Source organism: Bos mutus, chromosome 15 (genome assembly GCF_027580195.1).
Source record: "Bos mutus isolate GX-2022 chromosome 15, NWIPB_WYAK_1.1, whole genome shotgun sequence".
In the NCBI taxonomy this organism is placed as follows: Eukaryota; Metazoa; Chordata; class Mammalia; order Artiodactyla; family Bovidae; genus Bos; species Bos mutus.
In genome coordinates this window covers 19,052,761-19,075,651 of record NC_091631.1, presented here as the reverse complement: position 1 = coordinate 19,075,651, position 22,891 = coordinate 19,052,761, and the positions used below count along the sequence as shown (strand labels likewise).

At 50.2% G+C, this 22,891-nt stretch overlaps 1 protein-coding gene and 1 long non-coding RNA gene across 9 annotated transcripts in view; one reads left to right on the top strand and one right to left on the bottom strand.

The window, feature by feature from the left end:
- WT1 (WT1 transcription factor) overlaps positions 1-12,384 on the bottom strand; it is a 50,480-nt gene extending 38,096 nt beyond the window's left edge. For 2 of the 6 annotated variants that reach the window (XM_070383597.1, XM_070383601.1), the window contains exons 1-3: positions 11,603-12,383; positions 5,847-5,969; positions 5,334-5,436 (exon numbers count right to left, since the gene is read on the bottom strand). In XM_070383597.1, coding sequence (XP_070239698.1) covers positions 5,334-5,436; positions 5,847-5,969; positions 11,603-12,047 — 671 coding nt within the window. In that variant the 5' untranslated portion in view covers positions 12,048-12,383. Of the gene's footprint in view, positions 1-5,333; positions 5,437-5,846; positions 5,970-6,175; positions 6,340-6,883; positions 6,987-11,602 lie in introns of those variants that run through there. The other 4 variants (XM_070383598.1, XM_070383600.1, XM_070383602.1 and 1 more) reach the window with 4 other exon arrangements.
- The window catches only part of LOC138990989 (uncharacterized), a 56,135-nt gene continuing 45,574 nt past the window's right edge, over positions 12,331-22,891 (top strand). For all 3 annotated transcript variants that reach the window (XR_011467018.1, XR_011467017.1, XR_011467016.1), the window contains exon 1: positions 12,331-12,747. This is a non-coding gene — a long non-coding RNA (uncharacterized lncRNA). The remainder of the gene's footprint in view (positions 12,748-22,891) is intronic.

Below are 22,891 nucleotides of genomic sequence, written 5' to 3'. Positions count from 1 at the left end.
ATGGAGGCGGCCTGTTCAATAATTTCTGCCCAGCAGGCTATGGTGAATAATCATTTTACAGTCAATCTCTTGGTATTGTCATTTCTCTCTAGCTCACCAGTGAACCAAAGAAAAACCCACCGGGACTTTAACTTCTATTCATAAACACTTGATCAGCACAAAAGTTGCAGGAATATTTGAAACTAGGTTTTTCCCGCTCCCTGGAGACAAGTTCAAGTCAAACCTTTCTTTGATAACACTGCCCACCACCCTGGAAACCACTTCAGACTTTCTGCCTTCATGTCTACCTATATGGGAAACAAGTATTGTCTTAAGTGAAGCTTGTACAGCATATCAAGTATTTTTAGACGTACATGTAAAAAGAGACATTATTAATTATGATTTTATTTCTTCAGGTGAGCGCTCTTCTCTGATTTAATTCTACATTGAAGGCCAACCTAAATGGCAGATCATGTACTTCCCACTGACTGGATTCCCCAGAAGCTCTATAAGCTGCTAGAAGCTTCTCTCACATGAAAGACAATCTGTATGGTAATAGACTCCACTGTCAACTTCATCACTGGTGAATCGTCACCATTCAATCAAAAGTATTCAAATCAGCAACTACTGCTTCTGCATTTGAAGTTTTACCTGACAAGGGGCCAAAGGAAATAAGCATTCTCGTTTAAATTGGTAGCACAGTTACTAAAAATGTATACACAAACCTAGTAAAAGAACAAAATGAAAAGGAAACTATAATGTCTAAAAAGATTAGTGCGTGTGGGAATATTTTTCAGGCCCAGAACTCCTTTTCAAAGTAGCTGTGAGAATCAACCCATGAAATGGGCATGGTCAAGGACTGCTGGCTTTAAGGGGCTCAGCAAGCAGCAGGAGAGAGGGGACTTGTGGAAGAGGATTCAAGGGAAGTGAGTAGGGAAAGCCCTGCTAGCTGCCTGTTATAGGTCAACATCAGGAGAAAACTGTGCTTAGTGCAGTTGGACTTCACTACTTCTTCCCCTCATAGGAGCATGAAGGTCCCACCTTCCCTGAGACCTTGTTCTGGGCAAGCACAAATCAGGGTGGCCCTGGAAGCTGTTGCTCCCCCTGGGTCTGGATGGATGAAGAGAAAGGTCTCTGCCCTTTCAGCGTGTTTCTTTAGGCGCCTGCACTGAACTTCAGTAGTTCTCACTACTGGTAAAGGCAAAGCTGGAGGAGTCGGGAGTTTGAAAGACGGAGGCTTGGTAAGTTAAAGACTTTTTGGAGTGAAAGCTCAAGTTAGCTCTTACAATACTGACTGATGAAAATACTGCCTCTGATCCACAGAGCGATTCTGATTGAAAACTATGGGTAAAACCAAAGGATAATGGGGTTTCTTTCACAGATGTGAGGAATAAAGACCTTCCTCGAGCAAGACCTAGGGCAGACAGCACCTTTGGAAAGGAAAGCGCCCTTAAGCATCAGGACAGGCAGGCGGGTGCCAGGAGAGAGGATGGATGCAGAGCCTCACACCTGTTCTGTCCCATACTGCGTCTCACCAAGCAAATTCACCTCCAAAGGCCTCAGTTTACCCCCCTGCAAAATGGGGGTGATAACCTACTGAAACTCTCAAAAAGTTTCAGATTAAATGTAAGTCTTACATTTAATTACAGATTAAATGTAAGATTAAGTGCTTAGAATGGTTTTGGGAGGTAGTAAGCTTATATAAGCATTTGCTTTTATCAATTATTAGCAAAGGTGCTATACAAGGGGAATGTTTCAGGTGGAGGACAGTGAGTGACCTGGAATCCCTGTGGGCTTTAAAGACAAGAGAGACTGAGAATCAAATCCTAGTTCTGATTCTCACTGCTAGGTAACTTGGGCAAGTTACTTTGAGTCTCTGAACCTATCTCTTCTTTAGCAGAGTGGGGATGGGAGTATCGACCTCAAAGGTAATCAGAAGAATTAAATGAGTCAGTTGAATGAAGCTGTAGCACAGTATGCCACAGCATAAAATATGCAATAAAGCCTAGCGATTATGTAATCGGGGCTTGCATGATCTTTGGGCTCCAGAAGGGCTGAAATCTGGCTCCAGAATCCTTAGTGACCTTCAGAATAAGCTCTGCCCACCCTCAATATGAGGGATGAGGGGGGCAGAGAAGGATGGAGAAAATGATCTCTTAACACTTTCCATAAGTAGACTGGGGTCATTTTTTATACACTACTCATCACATCTGTATATAGCTGTACATCCTCAGATCTGTTACCTGAAAGAGAGGAGTCACTTTACAGTTCTCTCCAAATAGAGAATTTTGAGAATTTTCTCATAGCAAATTCACATTGTGTGGTGCTTATTTAATGTCAGTGTATATACCAAATACACTAACCCCAGGCTAAATCCAAGACTGGGGAGACAGAAGGAGCTTTGGAAGGGCAGGACAGAGTCCTGGCAGGCTGCCTTAGCAAGTGCAACAAGGCAAACAAAATACAAATTCAAAAAATACAAGCAAGCCTTTCCTAGGAGGTCCCAATTTTAGACAGAAAAGGGAACAGAGCCAGGGACCAGTAGAAGAACCACTGAATATCTAAGTGATTAAAGTTTAGTTGTATTTCCTATGTTTTTCAAAAACTGTGTTCACAAAAGCATTTAAATAACCTTTCAAACTTTTTTAGAAGTAGGAAAGAAGGAAATGACACAACAGCAGTAATGTGGATGCACATATTCTAAAACATCCCTACACCTGTACATCCATCATTAATGCAGGAGAAGTATCTGATTTTGAAAGGTGATTAGAAACGTTGTGAATTTAGGGTGGATGGAGCTTCAAAGACTCAGGCAGCACCAACTTCAAGGGAGCCTCAAAGACTCAGGCAGCACAACTTCAAGGGAGCAAAGTTTTCCTACAGGGGTCACAAATTTTTTTTTCAGGAGATGTTACTACTTAGAAATTTTTCTATAACAAGAGAAAATGGTATTTTGATGACATTCATACAAAAGTGAGCAAAAAAGTTCCAATTATGTAGAAAGAAGAAAGGAATAAGCAAATAACTCTGAAAGATGAACCTGACAAAAGTGCTTTATACAGCAGCCAGTTAGAAGATGGATTCGAAAATGTGAAATTTTTATGTATAAAATGCAATCCGAGTGACTTTTCCTACTTTCATAGCAACCACAAATTCAGACGCAAGTCAAAATCCACCACAGGGACTCAGTTTGGAGAACTGCTGTTAAGCCAGAGGTTGTGATCACTTTATCCCTGACTCCTTTCTAGGCTGTTCAGCCCCTTCTTAAAGACCCACAGGGTGGACTTAGGCTTGAAAGAGGGGGGAGTAAGAAACGTGTGTAGCTGTGTCACTACTGAATCAGACTCCAAAGCCCCCCAGTCCCCAACCTCCAAGGAGGTATCCCAGCCCATTTAAACAGCACCCATTCCAGCATCAAGGTCTTCCTCTCTGCGTGGGGTGAGGCATCAACCAGGAGCCAAGGAGGAAGGACTGGGCCAAAGTCATCCCACCAGGAACCATTCCAAAGCCCATCCCACCCCAAGGCTAGAATAAGAGCAATGCCAATCTGGAAACAGGCAGAAGCAGCTCCTTAAAAAAGATGGCAATGATCCTACCATCTCAGTTTTGCTTGGGGAGGTGCTTTACAACAGAGATTTCAGATTCTGTACCCATTCCAGTGAGCTGAACCACCAAGGGCAAGTGCAGAGATGTCTGCCAGGAGCAGATCCCTGAGCCTGCTGTACCAAGAACAGAACTGGGTTCTGCCAGCTAGGGAGGGAGACAGGAGGGTGAGAAGGTGTGATCATTCAATCTCTACCTGGGCAAGTGTTAGTAGCTCAGTCGTGTCCTGACTCTTTGCTACCCGATGAACTGTAACCCACAAGACTCCTAGGTCCATGGGATTCTCCAGGCAAGAATAGTGGAGTGGGTTGCCATGCCCTTCTCCAGGAAATCTTCCTGAACCTGGGCAAACTGCATGCTTTTTTTTTTTTTTTTCTGCCCTCTCCCTCTTAAAAAAAAAAAAAATCTAGTGGAGGTCGGGCGTAAAAAAAGAAAAAAATAAATAACAAAACGTGATCTTGAATCCAAGATCAGATTAGATATGCCGGATTTCCCCAGTCAAAAGGAAAGGTTTCCGAAGTCTGTGTACTCTAGGCCTAGAGAAGTAGGTGGGCTGGACCCAGTCCTTCCCCAGAATGGGAGAATCAGACCAGTGTTCTAGGCTCGGTTTCCTAAATACTCCGGGGCGTTGGGTTTGGGATGAGCCGCTGCGAGCTCGGAAACGAAGACCCCTTCCCCTCCTCCACCTGTGGGACTGGAGGGCCCCCAGGCGCGGCCATTCCTTCCACCAATCTCCCAGGGCAGGCGCTTTTCCTTCCTTCATTACCTCACTACCTCCTTCCCTTGACGTCAGCCCCGGGTCTTCCAAAGGAGGGGAGGGAAGATGGAGATGAGTCTGGGGCAGTCGGTATCAGGATCCCCGCAGCACCGGGTCGGGGGTAGGGGTGGAAAATGAGGTAATGCGCGCCCAATCCCCGGCCTCAAAAGGCCGCTAGCGGCCACTTCCCTCCCGGCTCCGGCGGGTGTAGTTACTAGGCAACCCTATCGGCGACGCGGGATGCCGGCCAAGTTCACCCAAAGTTGAAGAATAAATTTGGGGGAAGAGAAGGTGGAGGGTGGAGCAAAAGCAGAGGAGGCACGAGGGGCAGGAAAAGAGCTTGGAGGGAGAAGAAGCTGGTTTTCCGCCTCCCGGGATCAGGAAGAAGGGCGGGCGCGGACTGGAGCTGTCTCCCCGGAGGCACCGCAGCCGCCCGCCTGCAATCCCGCATCCAGTCTGGGGCAGCGGGGCTCTGGGGAAGACGCCCCCAGGGCGCTGCCGCACCCGAGACTCTGGGGGACTGGGGTGGGGAGAAGGTGGTGGCCCGAGTGTACGCGCCCTGGAAATGGTCCCAGAGAAGGCTGGCGAGTGTGTCCAGCGCGCGAGGAGGGGGCTAGAAAAGGGAGACAAACTGGCTGACTGGGTGGGAGTGGACCCCGTGTTTAATCCTTGATCCCGAGGAGGCTGAAGTCCTCCTAGCAAAGAGCCCTTACCAAAAAATAAAAATAAAATCCTCAAAGTTCTGCTCTTCAGCTCCAAACGGTAACCGCCCTCATTGATATTCAAAGACCACCAGGAGACCGGGAAACCTACGTCTTTCAGATAGGAACCAAGAGATGGGCTTTAATTTGCTTCAGGAAGCCCAGTGGGTTCGAGGCGCCCGTGGCCTCCAGGACTCGCAGGCGGGGCCGCCCGGCGGCGGACACCGCCCTCCAGCTCGAGCGCCCCCTCCGGGGTCGCGGGGACCCAGACCCGGTGCGGAGCGCCTTCCTACCTGCTGTAGGGCGTCCTCAGCAGCAGGGCCTGGCTGCCTGTGCAGCTGTCGGTGGGCGTGTGGCAGCCGTAGACTGGGGGCGGCACGGAGTACTGCTGCTCCCCTGCAGAGAGCCAGGAGAGCCGGGTGAGCGCGCGGAGGGCTGGGGGTGCGGGGCCGCGGGCGGGGGCTGGGCCCCCAGGCTGTGCAGGGCGCACGGGGGCCTGGATGCCGGGGCCGTGCCGAGAGACGGGTGTCCAGATCACAACCAGCTAAGCTTCTCCCTTTACCTTCTTTTTTAAGCAGTCACCGCACAGAACACGGAAAAAGACCCTCTGGACATTCGCAGTGTCGGCGGAATGGGGCTAACATACTAGGGAGTGGGAGAAAACAATCTTTTCTTTTGAGATTAGGCTATTCTAGCTGTCCTCTTCTCCCTTCCCCAATTTGCTGTGAGTTGGAAAGTCCTGGGGAGGCAGGGGTGGCATGGAAGAAGGGGAGAAGGCCCCCACCCCCACCCCCACCCCGGCTTACCCAGAGAGCCCTGCTGGCCCATGGGGTCCTCGTGCTTGAAGGAGTGGTTGGGGAACTGCGCCGCGTGGTGCGAGGGCGTGTGACCGTAGCTGGGCGTCCCGTCGAAGGTCACCGTACTGTATCCTGCGGACAAGGCCGAGAGAGAAACAGCGTCAGCGGGGAGTCAGGGACCCTGTGAACCAGAAACCGGGCGAGGAGCACCCAGCCCCGCATTCGGATCCCGAGTCAATCAGCCCCAGGGAAGCCAGGCCCACTGTGACCTCGGGACGTGCTCCCCGCCCTTTCCCGAGTAAAATCCAGACCTCCCCAGAGTTTCCCAATTTATTTACGCCCTTGTCTTTCACGACGTCCGCGGCTTCTGCACCGAACCTCGCCAGTATGAAAACTTTCAGCCGCTCGGCGGAGAAAGTCGTTCTCCCCCCAAAACAAAACAGCTCGGTTCTCCCGCAGGGGCAGCGGCGGGCGACCAAAATGGATCTGCTCGGCTGACCCGGCGCTGACTCGGAGCCGTAAATCAGAGGCCCGCGCACCAACTTTCATTAATTACTCGGGGCCAGTTAAACGGCCTGGGCTTTAAATGGGGGAGAGTAATTACTGAGTAATGTTATCTGTCTGAGGCTGCGCGACCCGACACCACTGACACCCAAAGCCCTCGGGAAAGCTGGTGAGGGGCAAAAAAGAAGTGGCCTTTCAAGTTGGGCCTGCGGGCCTCGACCCTGCGCCTTCCTCGGACCCAGCTCGCGCCCTGAGGATCGGACTGTGACCATCATTGCAGGGGCCGACTTCCTCGCGTCCCAGGCCGGGAAACCTGTTTGTTTCAGAGTGTGTCTGACAGTGTACCTCCCTTTCCCTACATGGTACGCACGGGGTCCAATGCCTCAGTTTCCCTGCCGAGAAACCGAAGGCAATGTCGCGGCATTCTTCCCCAGCTTTCCGAAGGTGGGGGGGGGGGGCGGGGGCGGGGAGAACACGTGTTGGTGGTTGAAAAAAACGTAGTCTCCTGTGATTACTGTCACCAAAGTACTTGAAACATTTACCCCACTGGCTTCTGCAAAACTGTAGCTGCCTCTGGGGGAAAAGCATCGTCCAGCTAAGATCAGGATCAGTTCTGAGTCCTGAACCCAATGGTGGGGTCCTTTCCTGTGCGCAGGCTCCGTAGTCTCTGAACTGAGGTCCTGGCCAAGTGAGGAATCATATTAGTCCAGAAGCTCACATCGGCTCCCTGCAGGGCCACTGGGCTGAACCTAGTCCCCCCACCCCGCCCTCGCTGGGCCCCGCCTCCTGCACTGGGCTGAGCCTCCAACCAGCCCCCTCCTCAATTCTTGGGAGTGGGGTGAGTCAAACAACCCCCATTCTCCAACTCTTGGCCCAGGCATAATCAGGGCTCTACAACAAACGTCCCTGAAGACTTAGATTGAACAGTGAAAGGTAATACCCACGTCTTTTAAACGCCCCCCTACCACCCCGCAAAAAAAAAAAAAAAAAAAACCATAAACAAGCTTCTACAGTCCACTTCGGGGAATGTGATGTGTTAAAGAGTCGGAGGGAAGGTTGGAGCAGGTCTTATTAAACGAATTGTACAAGTCTCTCGCACCAATTGGCGCCACAGGTTGACAACTTAAGAAGCCACCAGCTTTAGCAATTTGCATGACCCCAGAGGCCTCTATTTCTGGCCTGCTAAGTGGGCAAAGATAACCCCCGGCCCGCTAGCTGTCAGGAGTGGGTGAGCACGCTGGCGCTTCCAGGCACTTCCTTTTGGGAACGGAGGCCGCGCTGTTTGAGGCCTACCAATCAGCTGACAAGGGAAATTTGGCTCGGAGCGCCCAGTTTTACAGGGGGAAGGCCGAATTTTGAAAGAACTGTTTTTTAAATAAAGAGGAGAAACAGGAGCGACAAAGAAGTTGTCTCTAGATGAACCCTTCTCCATTCCTTAGCCGGTGGCCGGAGCACCGTGCTGTCCCCGGAGGCGGCCCCCCGCCACCATCGGTGCGTGGCGAGGGGCAAGGGGTTTTGGGAGGCCGCTCCTGCATGGATCGCCTCGACTCCGCGCCCCGCGAGGCTCCCAAGCCCCCCCCCCTCCGGAGAGGGGGTGCACATCGGTAAAAGCGCCCTCATAGAGGAGGGGAGAGGGCCCTTTAAATTAGAAGCTTATCGGATGCGGGACTGATTAGAGCGCGTGGTCCCGGGGCCTTGCACTGAGACAAGCGCGGAGAGCCCGGAGGCGGGGGCCGGGGGCCAGGGGCCGGAGGAGAGACAGCTGCCGGCCAAAGGGGACAGCTTATTCAAAGATTCCTTGTATTGTTACAGGCCTTAGAGGGAGAGGCTCGAGCGGCCAAGGTAGCGCCTTTCCCACGGTTCCTCTCGGCCCGGCAAAGCAGCGCAACCTTGACCGCGTGGAGCAGCGACACAGGCTCTGCGCTTCTCTCCCCCGCCCGCCGCAGCGGAGGAGTCCGGGAACAGCCTGGCTGGGCCAGGCCCCCGCGGGAGCTGACGGGTGGAGGGCACAGCAGGCTCAATCAGGAAGGTGGTCCCCAAGGGCTGAAAATGATGACTCCGCAGCTGTGGCAGCGGCAGCGTATGGGGAAGGCTATCTAGCAACGAAATACCCTCTCCAAAGCGACCCGAGGGGGGCGCCCTTGGCCCTAGGGCTGTGCTGGTGTCCCCGTGTGACACTAGGTGGCCCAGTAATAACCAGGTATCCTCCAGGGACAGGGTTCTGCGCGCCAGAGGGGCTGGGGAAATCGCTCAAGACTCTCAGGCAGTCTTCCTCTTCCCTTCCCAAGACTCTCAGGCAGTCTTCCTCTTCCCTTCCCAAACTTCGCACTTAAGTTTGGGAATGCAAGTCCTCACCCTCCTGACAAATTCCCCAAGGGTCACACACAGACTACAGTGGGTTCGGTGCCCGTCCAGGAGGGAAGAGGAAATCCATCTCAACAGGGGGGCCAAGATCCCCAGAAACGGAGGTTGAAATAACCTAGAATGGTCTGGGTTTGAGTCCAGGTTCTGCCAGAGAGAGATCTCCCGGACACCTTATCTCTTAGAGTCTAGATTGCCTCCAGTGTCAGGCTGTGAGCTTCTTGCAAAGGCTAAGACATTCTCTCTTAACATTCAGTCTCCAGTGCCTGGCACAGAATAAGTGCTCAATAAATGTTTCCTGAATGAGTATTTATAAGCAAGATTAGAATACCAGGTATTATATTTAAGAAACTCGAAAAAACCCCAACTGAGGTATGATACCTTGGAGTGGGGGGATATGCAAGAGTGCCAGCAATTGTCTACTCCCCTGAGCCATTAAAGGTTGCCCTGCCTAGAGACTGGGATCCAGAATCTTGACTCCTCTCCCCTGGAACTGGCCTTGGCCAGCTGATGGGCTGTGGGGAAGGAACTCTTGCCCTTGCTTTCCCCAACTCACGCCTCCTGCCAAGACTCTGCATTTCTAGGGGAGCTGCAGGAAGCCCAGAAATCAAGAGAATAAATCTGAAATCTCAGGGCCCAATCTTGTTGACAACGCCAGGGCTGAGCCATGAGTGGCTTCTGACATTCCACCCCAACTCCCAGCTGCCAAGTGACTTACAGAGACTGGGCGAGCATGACCCTTTATGTTTTTATCACAGGAGAAAACCCAAGCCTAAAGACAGGAACCAGCTTACAGGCTGTGGCCTGGGTCTGTGGCCTCTCTACTGAGCAATTTCCCAGGATGTTGGGGCGGGGGAGGCTCCTTTACCTATTAGTCGTTGTCCCCAGCTCCCAAGCCCCTTCTCTTTGACATCTCAGGCCTATCCTCTAGAGAGGAATTGAGATTTTATTCCCCTTACGTGTAGTGCTGGCTGGCTAGGAAGCCCACAGTCTCAACCCTGAGACTTGAGTTGATGGAATTCTGGGCATCAGATGACCCTGTAGAAGCTTGGACACAAGGACCCAACCAAAGCCAAAGAGTCCTGGTTCCAAAAACCCTACAGAACCTAGATGGACTCAAAATGATAATGGTATTTTGCACACGGGGTACTTAAATGGTTTCTAAGGTGTCTTCAAATAGCTCACAACCAGAGACTCACTCATCTCATACACCTGCCTGCCAGTCTTGCCCTTTTAGGTCCAGCCAAGTTTAAGCGGCTGCTGCCTTCTGTGTTTAGAATCCCGGTTGCGGGGGCGGGGGGCGGGGTCGGACTTATGTGGCATAGAACTTCAAACCAGAGTCAGACATCAGGTTGGGCATCTTATAAGATAGAGAAACTGAGATCTGGAGATTTACCAAAGGTTACACCAACGTGCTAATTAGAGGTGGTACGATCAGAGAACAAGAGACTGCAATCCTCACTGAACTGTTCCAATACTCCATGAGTTCCAAACACTAGTTTTCCTTTACGAAAGACTTAGAGTGGAGGGACCTCATGGGTGGGTTTGAGGTTTGAGGACATGGATCCCAGATTCCCCGAACGAAGAGAGGAGGGTGGTTTCGGTTTCGCCAGGGCTTCTGGCGGGCCAGGTGCTCTCGGCTGGGTGTGAATAGGGTCGCGCGAAAGAAGATACGCGTTTAGAACTTGCGAGGGAAGACGAGAAGAACATCGCCCTTCTTCCGCGCTCCTTGGGCGCCCCAGCACCTCTTGCAAACAGAACGCACTCTTCTGCTGCCAACCGAAGCATTCCAGAAACAGACTAGTCCTAGGCCCGAGCGAATTTTTGCTCTAGGAAAAGCATCCGCTCCTGCGTTTTTAAAGCATTTTCTAAAACATCGAATCAACCAGAATTGGTTTAGGTTGACAACAGCGCATATGTCTAACAAACAAAATAAAATGCAGAAGTTCGGCGTAATTGATTCTACTTTGGTCCCTGAGAAAAAGCCGGCGACGGCTCAAGATGAGAAACCTACGGCTGTGTCCCTTGCTGTATGAGGACTGAAAACGGAACATAAACCTCTCTTTCTTTGTTTTAACTTTCAAGTCTCGCAAAAACCTTTCTCCAGCTACAACCCGGGTTCAACGACTAGGAGGCGCCTGAGGCGGGCTGGAAGGAAGCCGGCGCTCTGGCCTCATTTCATCGCCTGTGGTAGGATCCCGTCGCGGAGGGTTTGGAATCGGATAAACGGGGTTCTCCTCCAGCCCTGGAGCTCGCGTGGCCGCACCTGACCTGGCACCCAGGAGCTATCCACTTCTACACTACTATACACTGGAGCCAAACGCAAACAGGGACATGGATCTAGGAAAGCCACTATTTTGTCCCCAGCTCATTCATTTACTCATCCTAGGGCTCCAAGGTACTTATGGTGCCTCCATTAGGGCCAGAGGGGCTCCTGGCATTTTTGGCGGGCAGACGCAGCAAGGGCTGCTCACCACGCGCTGGTCCCACTCCGAATCCAGGGTCTTAAAACGCAAATGCTTGCCGACAGTTTGGTGGTGCCTTAGGCGACAAAACTTCTTCCCGAGGTAGAGCCAGGCATTGAACAGGTTCCCGCTTCCCATCCCCACGGGGATCTGAGAATTTCCTGGGGTCCAAGGGCCCCCAGATGACCTCCCGGCTCAAGCGAAGGGTCAGGTTCCCCGCCCTGGAGGATGTCGGGAACCCACGCCGTGGACTTCCTCCTCTCCCCGGGCCTCCTGTCTCCCCCAGCTGCGGCTTCCTCTACCCTCACAGTCCTTGGGGAGGTGACCGGGTAAGAGCTGTGGTCAGGGAAGGGGTAGGACAGGGCACTCCCCTGTCCTACCCCTAGCCCAGCCGCCACCGCCCCGCGTGTAGGGGGCGCTCCCCAGCCCGCTTACCCTGGTTGCGAATAGCGGGCTGGCTCTCGAGGCAGCTGGGCAGGTAGGGCGCGTTGGGGAACATCCTGGCCTGGCCGGACGACGCCTGGCTGGGCGGAGGAGGACCGAAGGGCCCGTAGCGACAGGCTCCAGCCGTGCCGGTAAACTGGCCAGAGAAGTGGACGGTGAAGGCGCTCAAGCACTGCTCCTCGTGCGGCTCCGCGCCTCCCCAGCTCGGCTCCTGTTTGATGAAGGAGTGAGGCGGCGGCGGCGGTGGGGGTGGCGGCGGAGCCGGCGGCGGCGCAGGGCCGCCCAAGGACCCGTAAGCCGAGGCGCCCGGGGGCGCAAAGTCCAGCACTGGCGCCCACTGCGCCGCGCCGCTCACGGGCAGGGCGCAACCGCCGCCGCCGCCCAGCGAGGGTACGGCCGGCAGCAGCGCGTTCAGGTCCCGCACGTCGGAGCCCATCTGCTGTGACTCAACCCCGGACGTTCCGCGGGCCCTCCGGCTTTGCAGACGCTCGGCGCTCGACTCCGCCTCGCCTAACTTGGCCCAGATGCCTTCCGGACCCCGGATCCCCGGCAGCTGGGGCTGCTGAAGGCACCCAGGCCCGGGCCGGAGCGTGTGCGAAGACGCCGGCTCCGGGGCACACGTGGACGCCGGCTCTTGCCGCAGGAGGAAGTCCAGGATCGCGGCGAGGAGGCGGCGGGGCCCCGGCTCCTGGGCTGCCGTCCGGGCTCTGGGTGGGTGGGTGAGTGAATGAGTGGGAGGGAGGGAGGGAAGGGGGGAGCGGATAGGCGGTCGAGTTGCGAGAGCCCCCGAGTGTGGGCGCTGCCTTGAACTCCTTACCCCAGCTGCCTGGCTGCCCCCAGCTTCTCAAAGCTCAAATAAGAGGGGCCGGCGGCGGGGGAGGAGGAGGAGTCAGGAGTCTCGGCGGCTCCATTCACACCGCAGCCCTAGCGGATCCAGGCAGGGCGCGCGACTCCTTGGGGGCGTCCTCGCAGTGCGGGTGGGGGGCGGGCCAGAGGGAGCGTCCCTCTCAGAGACACCCTCCTCTCCTACCCGCCACGCGCTCTTCGCTGGCCTGTGGGACACAGGCCTCCCCCCCACCTCCCCTTCTCGGCCTTCGCGAGTGTGGGCGCCTCGGGGCACTGGCGAGCCGCTCCAGGTGAGCAGGGAATGTCCCCCCTGCATCCCTGTGTGGTGAGGGTGGGGATGGGGTTGTTAATCGGGGAGGGCGGGTTGGAGGGAGGGGCAGGGGGCTCCACGAGGGCGGAACTTGGGAATAGCTGCAGAGAACTTTTCCTGGACTTCAAAAAGGAGAATTCCTTGCTTTGCGCCCGCGAGTCCGGCTCTTGCTTCTAGAGCCGTCAGACTGGACTGGTGGTCATAATCTCAGAGTCACTGGGGAGTGGGGTGGCTTTTTGTGGATTCCAGAGGCCAGACTCAGGCGTAGGTGGGTGACCTGGAGGTTGCATCAATTTAATAAACGGAGCGTAATTCCATTGACTGGTGACATGGTGAGGTTTGCGCCCAGAGAAGGGCGGTTTCCACGTACCTGAAATCGGTGCCAACGACACTTCGTCTCCCTTTCTAGTGAGGAGTATCTAACTCTTCGACGGTGACGCCGGGAAAACAGAATGGCGGCTAGTTTGGGAGGAAAGAAAACCCTTAGGGAAATGCCCAGATTCCGGTTGGAGAATCCTGGCGCCGAATGTGGAGGGTAGGGGGTGAGGAAGGTTTGGATACAAGTCCTTGGAGGTGAGATTGGCTCCCGGAGCGGCTCCTGCTGAGCTCTGCCTCCGCTCATTCCAGTCGGGAGTACCACTCTGGATGCGCGGTGACTGCCCAAGAGGCACAAGCCAGGTTAAGGGGACGGAGAACCTCAAGCGGCCCAAGGCAGGGTTCTTACCGTTGGGAGCTCCCAGAGCCTGGCGCAGCCAAATCAGGTTCCTGGCTCTACCTAGTCATTCTTTGGGAGTCCCGCGCCCCAGAACAGGTGTTTGAGGTTTTGTTTAGTTTTGTTGGTTTTTCTAAAATAGCCGGCTTCTATCGGAAAAGAGACCCTAGGCTAGAAGCGCCGGGAACCTGGATTGGAGTGCGCTTCAGGGGCGCGTGGAAACGCCCAGGAGGCAGCGGCGACGGCGCAGCCTGGGACTGCCAGGAGCGCCGGGCGCGAAGCAGCCGGGTGCCGCTTGGCCTCTGACGTGAGACTGGCCGCGGATGGGGCCCGAACATTTTCAGCCAAGCTCTCTGCAACAATCAAGGTGGTTGCAGTTTTATAAAGAACCTGGGCGTTTTTAAAGCCTTGATTTACTCACAAGGAGCTTTGGTTGTAATTAATTCGCACTAAGTAAAAGCCAGGAGTTCTGGGTGCGGACCCGCAGCGTGTGTGGCACCTACACGCTAAGTACAGGTCCTTCCTCTGGAGGTCGCTTGTCCTGGAGGCGCAGGAAACCTTGAGGGCAAAGGTCGGGAACAGGCGCTACCCATTTGATGGCCGGACCACGTTCGCAGTGATAGACACCTTTCTGCGCGACTTTGGTGCCTGACTTTTCGAAGTTTGCGCTCAGAAGCTTTTTCTTTTCTTTTTAAAGAAGTGAAAAGGCTCTCGAGGCCAGCTCCTTCTCGTCCACACTCGTTGTGGGCCGCCCACTCCTCTCCCGCACGCCGCATCTGTAAACCTGAGCGGGGCTCCAGCGCTGGGCAGAGGACATGGGCTTTCTGTCTTTTTGATGGAGAAAGGCCCCTCGCGATAAGACTTCTCAGGCCAAGTTGCCCCCTAGGACGCCCCAAACCTCTGTCTCACACCCTTCGCTCTTTCTTATACTTCGAAGTCGTTTTTTCTTCAGGAGGACTCGCTCTAGTGCTGTGAGGGAAAGCGAGCCATTTATGAAAAGCCAGGGATTTCCACTTCTAAACGGGAAAGCTTGAGATTATTTCTTTTTTATCCTTCTTTGCAGTTTGTTGGGGGTATTTGGAGAAAGGTGGCTTGATTGTGACCTTTTGTGGTTTTGAATCCTAGAGAGAGCAAGGGCGCTTAACTCTCTAAGGGGGAAAAAAAAAGTTTTTGCCTGGGGGTGTGGTGAAAGGAAGGGGAGGGGGGCTAGGAAATTTAGGACTCTACTTGTTGCCTGAAAATTCTTGAGGGAGGGAAAAGCAGTGATGCGATCCCCATTTCGACTCTGGGGTACCCCCTCGCCCCGACTTTGTAGTCCGAAGCGGTGGGAGGAGTCCCCTGCAACCCACAGCGCAGAGAAATAAGTGCTGTGCATCCGAAGCCGCAGCCTCCCCCGAGATGAGGTCTTCGAAGGTCCCTCGGCCTCGCCCGCGTCCGTGCCCTGAGCCCAGGCGCCCCAGAGCCAACTCTGGGAAACCCGCAAACTATTGCGCTCAGCCGGTGCCCTACGCTCTCCACTTCTCCCTCCGCTAGACAACGTTCTCAGCGGGCGCTCGGCGGTTCCCCAGGCGGACGCGCCCGCTGGGCTAGCCTCTGTGCCCTGAGCTGGGCAAGCAGTCTAGTGGGAAAGAAGGTCCAGCCTCTGCCCTCCCCAGCAGGCAGGGCAATCGGCGGCATCTCCAGCAGCTCGAGACCCGCCCAAGGTCCCAGCGATCTGAGGGCTGCGGAGACCTGGCCACTTCTTTCTCTCACACACCTTCCCAACCCCAGATAGCGAGGAGACCTCTGGCAGAGGATGTGGTCTGAACCACCGATTGGCAGAGCTAGAAATTCAACTCCTGTTCTACAGAAAAGGAAACTGAGGCCCAGGCAGAGGGAGGAGAGGCAGCTGTGGCGTGCAGTGGCGTGCAGAGCAAGGGATTGGTGAACAGAGAAAGGGATCGCAGCTCCCCACCAGGTAACCAGCAGCTTGAGGATTATAGACGCGGTCTGTAGCCGCTGGGAGCCTCAGTTTCCTTAGTGGTCACATGGAATAATGAGTTATCAGTACCCACCGTCAAGGGGTCTTCAGGAGTAGACAGAAAACAGTGTTGGCCTACGTCCTCGATGAACATTACAGTTTCTTGTTATTATTGTCCAAGGACATTGAACAAATTAGTGGCAAAACCGAGCTGGAACCCAGGTTCCTCTCAGAACTTAACCCACCACCCTCTGCCTCTTTAGAGCTAATGGAATGGGGAGTAAAGGAAAGGAGATGCTGGAAACCTACGTGGCTTTGGTGTCATTGGTAAAGTTCATCCTGGCCTGGAAGGGGTTTAATTATTCCAAGATTTTAAAATCGAGGCTGAGTGGGAGGGGCAGGGAGGTCTTCTAACTCCCATCCCTACCCCCACCCCCACTCTGACCCCGGCGCTGTCAACTGGATCTGACCAAGCGCCCAGCCTGGCCCTGCAGCCGCGGCCCCAGGGACCAGACCGTACTCCGGAGCCGCGCTCCGGGCGTCACCCCCGCGGCCGCCGACAACTGAATAAACACACCGAGTCGCTGCGATCTGTCAAGGGCTGGGGCCGCCTGCCCTCGCCCGGGGCAGCAAACAGCAAAAATGAGTGGTGGGCTGCGCGGGAGGAACCAGCGCTCGATTTTAGCGCCTCGCGCAGAGGCCAGTGCCAGAGCTCCACGCGTCTGACCGCTGCTCCTCTCCTCCCCGCCGACTCCAGCTCTTAGCAGTCTGCCTACCCCAGGCCGCGGCAGGCGCTTAGGCTGGTTTCCATCCCCGCGCCGGCGGTGGAAATCCCAGATTCATTTATCTAAATTGAAAAAAAGAAAAAAGAGAAGGGCTTTTGTTATTGTCTACCCCCCGGCTTCCTCCGTTCATTTGAAAATTAACTGGACTTTTTGGCCAATCCACCATCTCCAGTTCAGACTCAGTTGGTTTGGGGTCCCAGGACCGGTGCGCGCTACCGGGTACGCAGAGCAAACTCCCCTTTCCTCCACCCCCGGCTCGCAGTGTCTAAAGCGGTCAGGGTTACCCGTCTGTTCTGATGCCACCGCGAGAGGGTCCCCAATGAGAGGATTCCGCAGCGCTGCCTCTATTATTATACCGTAAATCTTTTTAAATTCTGGAACTAATTATATAGAGGATATGTCTCAATTTGTTCTGCATTAATGCCACAGTGGGGATGGAGGCCGGGCCGTGGCCAGAGCAGATACGCAGGCCTATGAAATTGATGAGCTGAGAGTTGCTTCTAGTCCTGAGCGCACCATCTGGAATTCCAGTCTGAGGTTACAATTAGAACTCCTGACCCCAGATTCAACTTTGCAAACAACAGGAGAAAAAAAAAAAAAAAAATGGGGAAAAGAAAAAAGACCAAGAGGAAAAAAAAAAAAAAAACCCAAACTTACTCTGCACCTGTAAAAAAAAAAAAATCCTCACACAATCTTAAAATCTTCTCATCTTAGAAGATTCTTTCCAAGAATTTCTTTTAACCTATAAAAGATAATGGAATATATTTTATAGATTGGATTTTATCTTATCCCCTTTCCATCTCCAGGCTGCACTCGATTTAATAGTTGTCAGTTTTCCCTCAATGTTGGATTTAATTATATAGGAACAAAACTTTCCTCAGTAAATTAGCTTGCTAAATATTCTGTCACTTTTGTGATTCTGCCTTTGAGAAATAGCTTAATTACGGAAATCTATCTGAATCTAGGATTCTTTTTTTAGTTGCCCCACCTTAACTGTAATCAGAGATGTTATTTGTGTTGTAATTTTATTTGTGTTCTAAATCAGTTGTGCCAATTTCTTCCTTCTTTCTTTAGTAACACGCTGCTTTATTTTCCTCTCACTTTGACCCCCTGAAGAAAACGAAGGATCAGGCAGTAAGGGGGAATCTGTTAAATTTATTAGCACAAATACTTAGACAAAACGAGATATAAATCATTCAGATGAATTAAGCCATAAAATATCCCAATGAACTCAGTCCCTCGCCAGGGTCCTGGTGTATAAATGTTCATATAAAACAAGGTATCAGTATTATCTTTCAAACTGAATACGTTGTAAAAATATCCAAATGTTAAGCAAGGAATATGGGGGCCATGGCAGGGCACGAAGGGAATATTCTTTAGAGAAGCCTGTTAGCACTGTGGTGCTCAAGATGTGTGACAGGAAGGAAAAATCTGAACAGTTTGCATTTGGAATATTCAGAAAAGACGTTTTTTCTTTTTAAGGATATATTTGATCAGAAGCACAGGAGTAAGGAAAGAAGAGATAAAGAACAAAAGACGTTGCTTTCTATAGAATGTTTAGCTTCAAAAAAAAAAAAAAAAACTGCTCAGAAAGGCACTGGCTCTTCATACAGATAACGGATGAGCCATTAGTGCAGAGCCACCTGGGCCTTCGTCTGCAAACCCGGATATGCAGCTGGTCAGCAGGAGAAGGATGTGTGTTCACTAGAGGTCGACTGGGAGAAGAGGTGTGGGGGAGCGAGGGAAGGGAATTGCCAGAATTCCTAGCAGAGGTATACCCAAGACAAAAATCGATAAAATGTTTAAGGAGCAGTGGCTTGAAAAACCCATAACCAAGGCTCTCTGTAAATCTTGGCAAAGCAGGGCATTTTGTTGTTGTTTTGTTTTCAGAATGATTACTCTGAAGCTTTTTTTTAAAATCATGGAGTCAACCAGAAAAAAGGAATAATCTCCCCTTTATCTCCAGCAGGGGCATCCTTATCCTTTCATTTCTATTCATTTTTTCACCACACAGCAGCTATTCATTGGCACATCTTATATGACAGGCATTGTAGCAGGGACTGAGACTAAAGCAATGTGGGGACAAGGTCTGCCTTGCTCCCATGGATCTTACATTCCAGTAGGAATGACAGCCAAGCTGCAAGTCACGTGCTTTCATATCGTGATAACTGCTATGAGGAACGAGGAGGCCTGGGGATGGCAGCACCAAATCACTCTCCCTTCATTCTGCCCTCTACCCACACTGCCGTATTTTAATGTGCTTAGTAAGTATCCCACCCTATTGCCAAGACACAGGGAGATTCTGAAGGATTTGGAATACTTGGTCTAGATAAGTTTCTGCCTACCAGGCGGCTGGACTTTGCGGAATCAGTCAGGTAGCTGTTTAGGTGGAGCTGCATTAAAATTGTCAGCGCTAGCTGAGGGACTGAAAGGTACTGAAACTCTGAAAAACTTGACTTTCTCCTTTTCAAAGGTAAAAATAACAATACCTATTCAAGTTGTGAGAACCAGATGAGATAAGGCGTGTAAACTTTTTAGCCCATAGGAAGCACTCCATAAATGGTGGCTGTTATCTATATTAACATACAGTCTGGTTTTCTTTTGCTTTGCCTTTTGCTTCTAACTATGAAGAACTAATGAGTTCTAGACTTAGAGCTGGTATTGGTGTGAGTTAAGAAAAGGTAGCAATTTTTGGTCTTGTTGGATCAGGGAGAAGGCCAGGAAGGGAAGCCCTTTGCTTAAGAGTCTGATCTCAAGCAAGGATGTTGCCACCTTAAAGTAAATTGAAATCATTGTGCCCTACACCTGGGCCCTGAAACGAGAAATATGTAACTTTCCTTCAAAATCAACTTCTCTCCTTTCAGTACAGAAGGCTTAAGGCTAAAGTCAGCTTGAAAAGTTTAGGATTGCCTTCTTGTAGTCACATTTCAGGTATGTAGCCAGGTCCAGAATAAAGAATCCCAGGCTAGCTACAAGAAAACCTGGACTCAAATCCTGTCTCTGCCAATGACCATGGCCTTGGAGAAATAACTTAGGCTCTTGATTTTTCAGTACCCTTATCTGGAAAAGGAGGATGGTGAAAACAATGAAATAAAGTATGCAGAGTGATCTGAAAACCGTGAAGTGCTAGGCAATGCACAGAACTATCAGGGTGATCTGTAACATGAGAACTAACAGGGAAAGGAATACTCTTGGAAGCACTGGGGCCCATCATTTGCTCTCATGTTTTTCTTCATTTGTAAAGTGAGCCTTTCTCTTGTGTTTGTTGTGAGAACTCAATGAGATACGTGTACACAATACTTGGCAGAGAGTGTGTGCTATGCGGATGCTGCTGGTACTGTTATTGTTACCCTTCTCTGGTCATTTTCACAGGCTCAGAGGTGAGCCTTATGCTTTCACAGCAGTAGCTTCTTCCTCTGGAAGCACAAACTAGTATAAAGAATCTGGCTTACGGATAAGATGGCTGGGGCTTAAGTCCTCCTCTGCTACTTGTTTTCTGTAGACTTTGGGTGACTTTCGTCTTCTCTATGAGCATTCACACAGAAACAAATTCCTATCTTCTTTTAAACTACCTGGGGCTGCATAGATATCTCACTCTTTCATTTGTGAAAGACTTTGCAGTCAAGGCATTGACAGTGTTTCCTTTTTGACTATGAGCTCTTTAGGGTAAAAATTAGAATTTTATTTGGTTCCACTGGGATCTTTGCAGAATATCTAACATATATCAAAGATGTTGATCATCCCATGCTTTTTCAAAATAAGCAGGAAACTGTTTTCAGCCAGTGGAGAGAAAAAGCAGTTTGACTGTCTTCCTGGAGTTACCACACAGCATTTATTAATAGTTCTATAAACAGGCTTGAACATAGTATTAGCTGGGCTGCTCAAGATATTATAAAAGTTTATGAGAAGTTGCTTAGGAAAAACAAGATAGAGTCATTAGAAATCTGATACTGGTCAATAGTGCATTTAATTCCAAGTCTCCATAAGTCACGAACAGATGAAACTTCTATTGTGATCACTGTTCCAGATCTGAAGGATCCCCCTCTTCCCTTTTGTAGACATTAAATAGATTAAGAATGCCTAAATTTTTTTCCCTCTACTAATATAGAGGCTAATTACAACATTTCCCAAGGGATAATAAATGTTAAACTCTAATCAACAGATTGACACATGATAAATAAGAAAGAAGCACATAGCTTTGACTTTCTATTTAGGGCACATGTTTATCTTTAATTATCCCCAATCTGGGAATGGAGTAATTGCTGTTATCTATTTATTATGTGTTTCTAGAGTGACATCACATTTTGATTTTGCCCAGGGCAGCTTCAGTTTAAGCTGTTGTCCCAGCTTAGTTATTATTTTCCCTTTACTTCCAAAAGCATCCTGGTTTTGATGGTAAGTGATAAGGACTCCACTTGCTTAAAATTTTATTTTATAATAAAGATGGACTTAAGAAAGCTGTCAGAGCAAAGGTGAAAGATAGGAGTTAAGTGGAGCTAGTGAGAAGGAAAGACTGGATTGATGTTAGAAATGAAAGAATGAGAATAGCTACTGTAATTGAACATAAATCTTAGCTCTGAGCTTCCTGACAGCCAACTCAAAAAGGGAAAATAAAACTAGTTACATATCTCTCTTAATGCAATAGAAGGAAGAAACCCAGTTTTTCAGAAGAGACCAACTTTTCTAGCAACAAAAGGAGCTTATTATTTAAGAGGAACTTATATCACTGAATTTTCTGTAAGAGTCATCAGCAATGGTTAACAATTTCAACAATAATGTTTCTAAAGTTGCAGAGACAGTCTCTAACTTGTGGCTTCTCATTTCAACTCAATAGTGTGGTATTAAAATTATAGTTCTATAAAGCTTTTTTTAAGAGGGACAAGGCAATAATATATACTCCTATTAAAATTTTCTGATATCTAACTTGATTCAAATTAACCTAGTGTTAATTTTTAGAAACTCCCACTGATAATTTTTAAAAACATCTTTTATTCATTAATCATCACATAACTTAGAACATGAACCAAAGTACTGCTAAGGACCTGATCATTGTTCTCCAGAATCAGTGATCTGATTTGGGAAGAACTGTAGGGCAGTGATTAACTGAGGTAATTTGCCCCCCGCCGCCGGGGGTTGGGGTGAGGGGAAAGGACAGTTGGCAGTGTCTAGAGACATCTGTGATTGTTACAACTCTGTGGGAGTAGGAAGGTGGATGCCACTGGCATCTAGTGGGTAGCTGCCAGGGATGCTAGTGAACATTCTTAAATGCACAGAGCATTCCCCCCGCGACAAAAAATTATTTAGCCTGAAATAGTAAGTGCTGAGGTTGAGAAATCCTGCCCTAGAATATTATCAGTAGAAGAGATCGTTATTTCTAGCTGGGATAGAAAGGAAAATTCTTCGTAGAGGAGCGGGCCTTGAACTAGAGTACCCCACCCCACCCTACCCCAGAGGAGCTGGAGGATCCCTGTCCCCAGATTCAGGAAATGGTGGCAATAGAAATAGGCAGGTAAGAATGTTGTGAGTTGAGCCAAGTTGTAGAGATGCCATCTACAAAGGGAACTGTGGGTACACTGATTTGGCTAGAAAAGAGAGAGAATCCATGTGGAGCAAGTAAGAGAAAGCCAGAGAGTACATGCAAATTTAGGGCAAAGAGTTTCTATTCTAATGTTATTCTCCAAGATCCCTAAATATTGCGAGTGCATTTTAAAAGCCACACAAATCAGAGGCAGCATAAACTTTTATGTTCACGAAGATCATCTTTTGGACACGGGTGTATGGTGTATATATAGATAGACACATGTCTGCTGCTTCTCCCCCACATCGTTTTTCATCATTTACATATTAGAGATTCCTTGGAACTCAGTTTTATATCACATTAAATTTTTTAAAATGGGTGCCTGTTTATTAAAAATACAACCCATCAAGGCACAGAGAATTCTGAACCGCTGCTGTAATTAATAGAACACTGCAGGAATCGCCATTAAGAAATATTATTCTGACCTCGTTTGCTGTGTCACGCTGCAGATTGTCCTTTTCTTAAATCGTGGAACAATTTGTGAGAAAAGACCACAAAGCTGGGCCCCTCGATATTAGCCATCTCAGCCCTCAAAAGTTCAGCCAGGAGTGGGACAAAACCCTCCTTACCGTGTCGACATGTTTATTTCTGGCGTAAGAAAATATAGATGTTCCCCAAATTTGGTTTTCCAGTCCATTCATTTGCCTGAAGTCATATATTTTATTCTTTCCTTTGGTGACTTGCAAATAAATTAACATGATCTGCTAAGGTCTGCCAACATATATGCGTTATTGGAGAAATCTAAGATGTTGAAAAATGATTGCAGTTTATCCTATCCCAGTACTTTCTTCTTAAGGACCAAATAAATAGTATCAGCTAGTTTATACACCTGACATGTTTATTGCAGTATTCCCACTGAGTACTTCCCATTGTCATGTGTTCTCACACATTGTTTTCACAAATTGTATTTTGAAAGAAGTCAAGGGAAATTCAGGCCAGAGAAACAAGGTGTTATCTTTTGGAAAGGATGAGCCCACTCTATGGAAGAGGATAATCCATTCAGAGGTTTAGAGAGCCAGCGTCCTCCGGTGGGTGTGATAAATCCACAGGGTCTGAATCCAGGATTTTGCACTGGGACCTTGAAGTCAG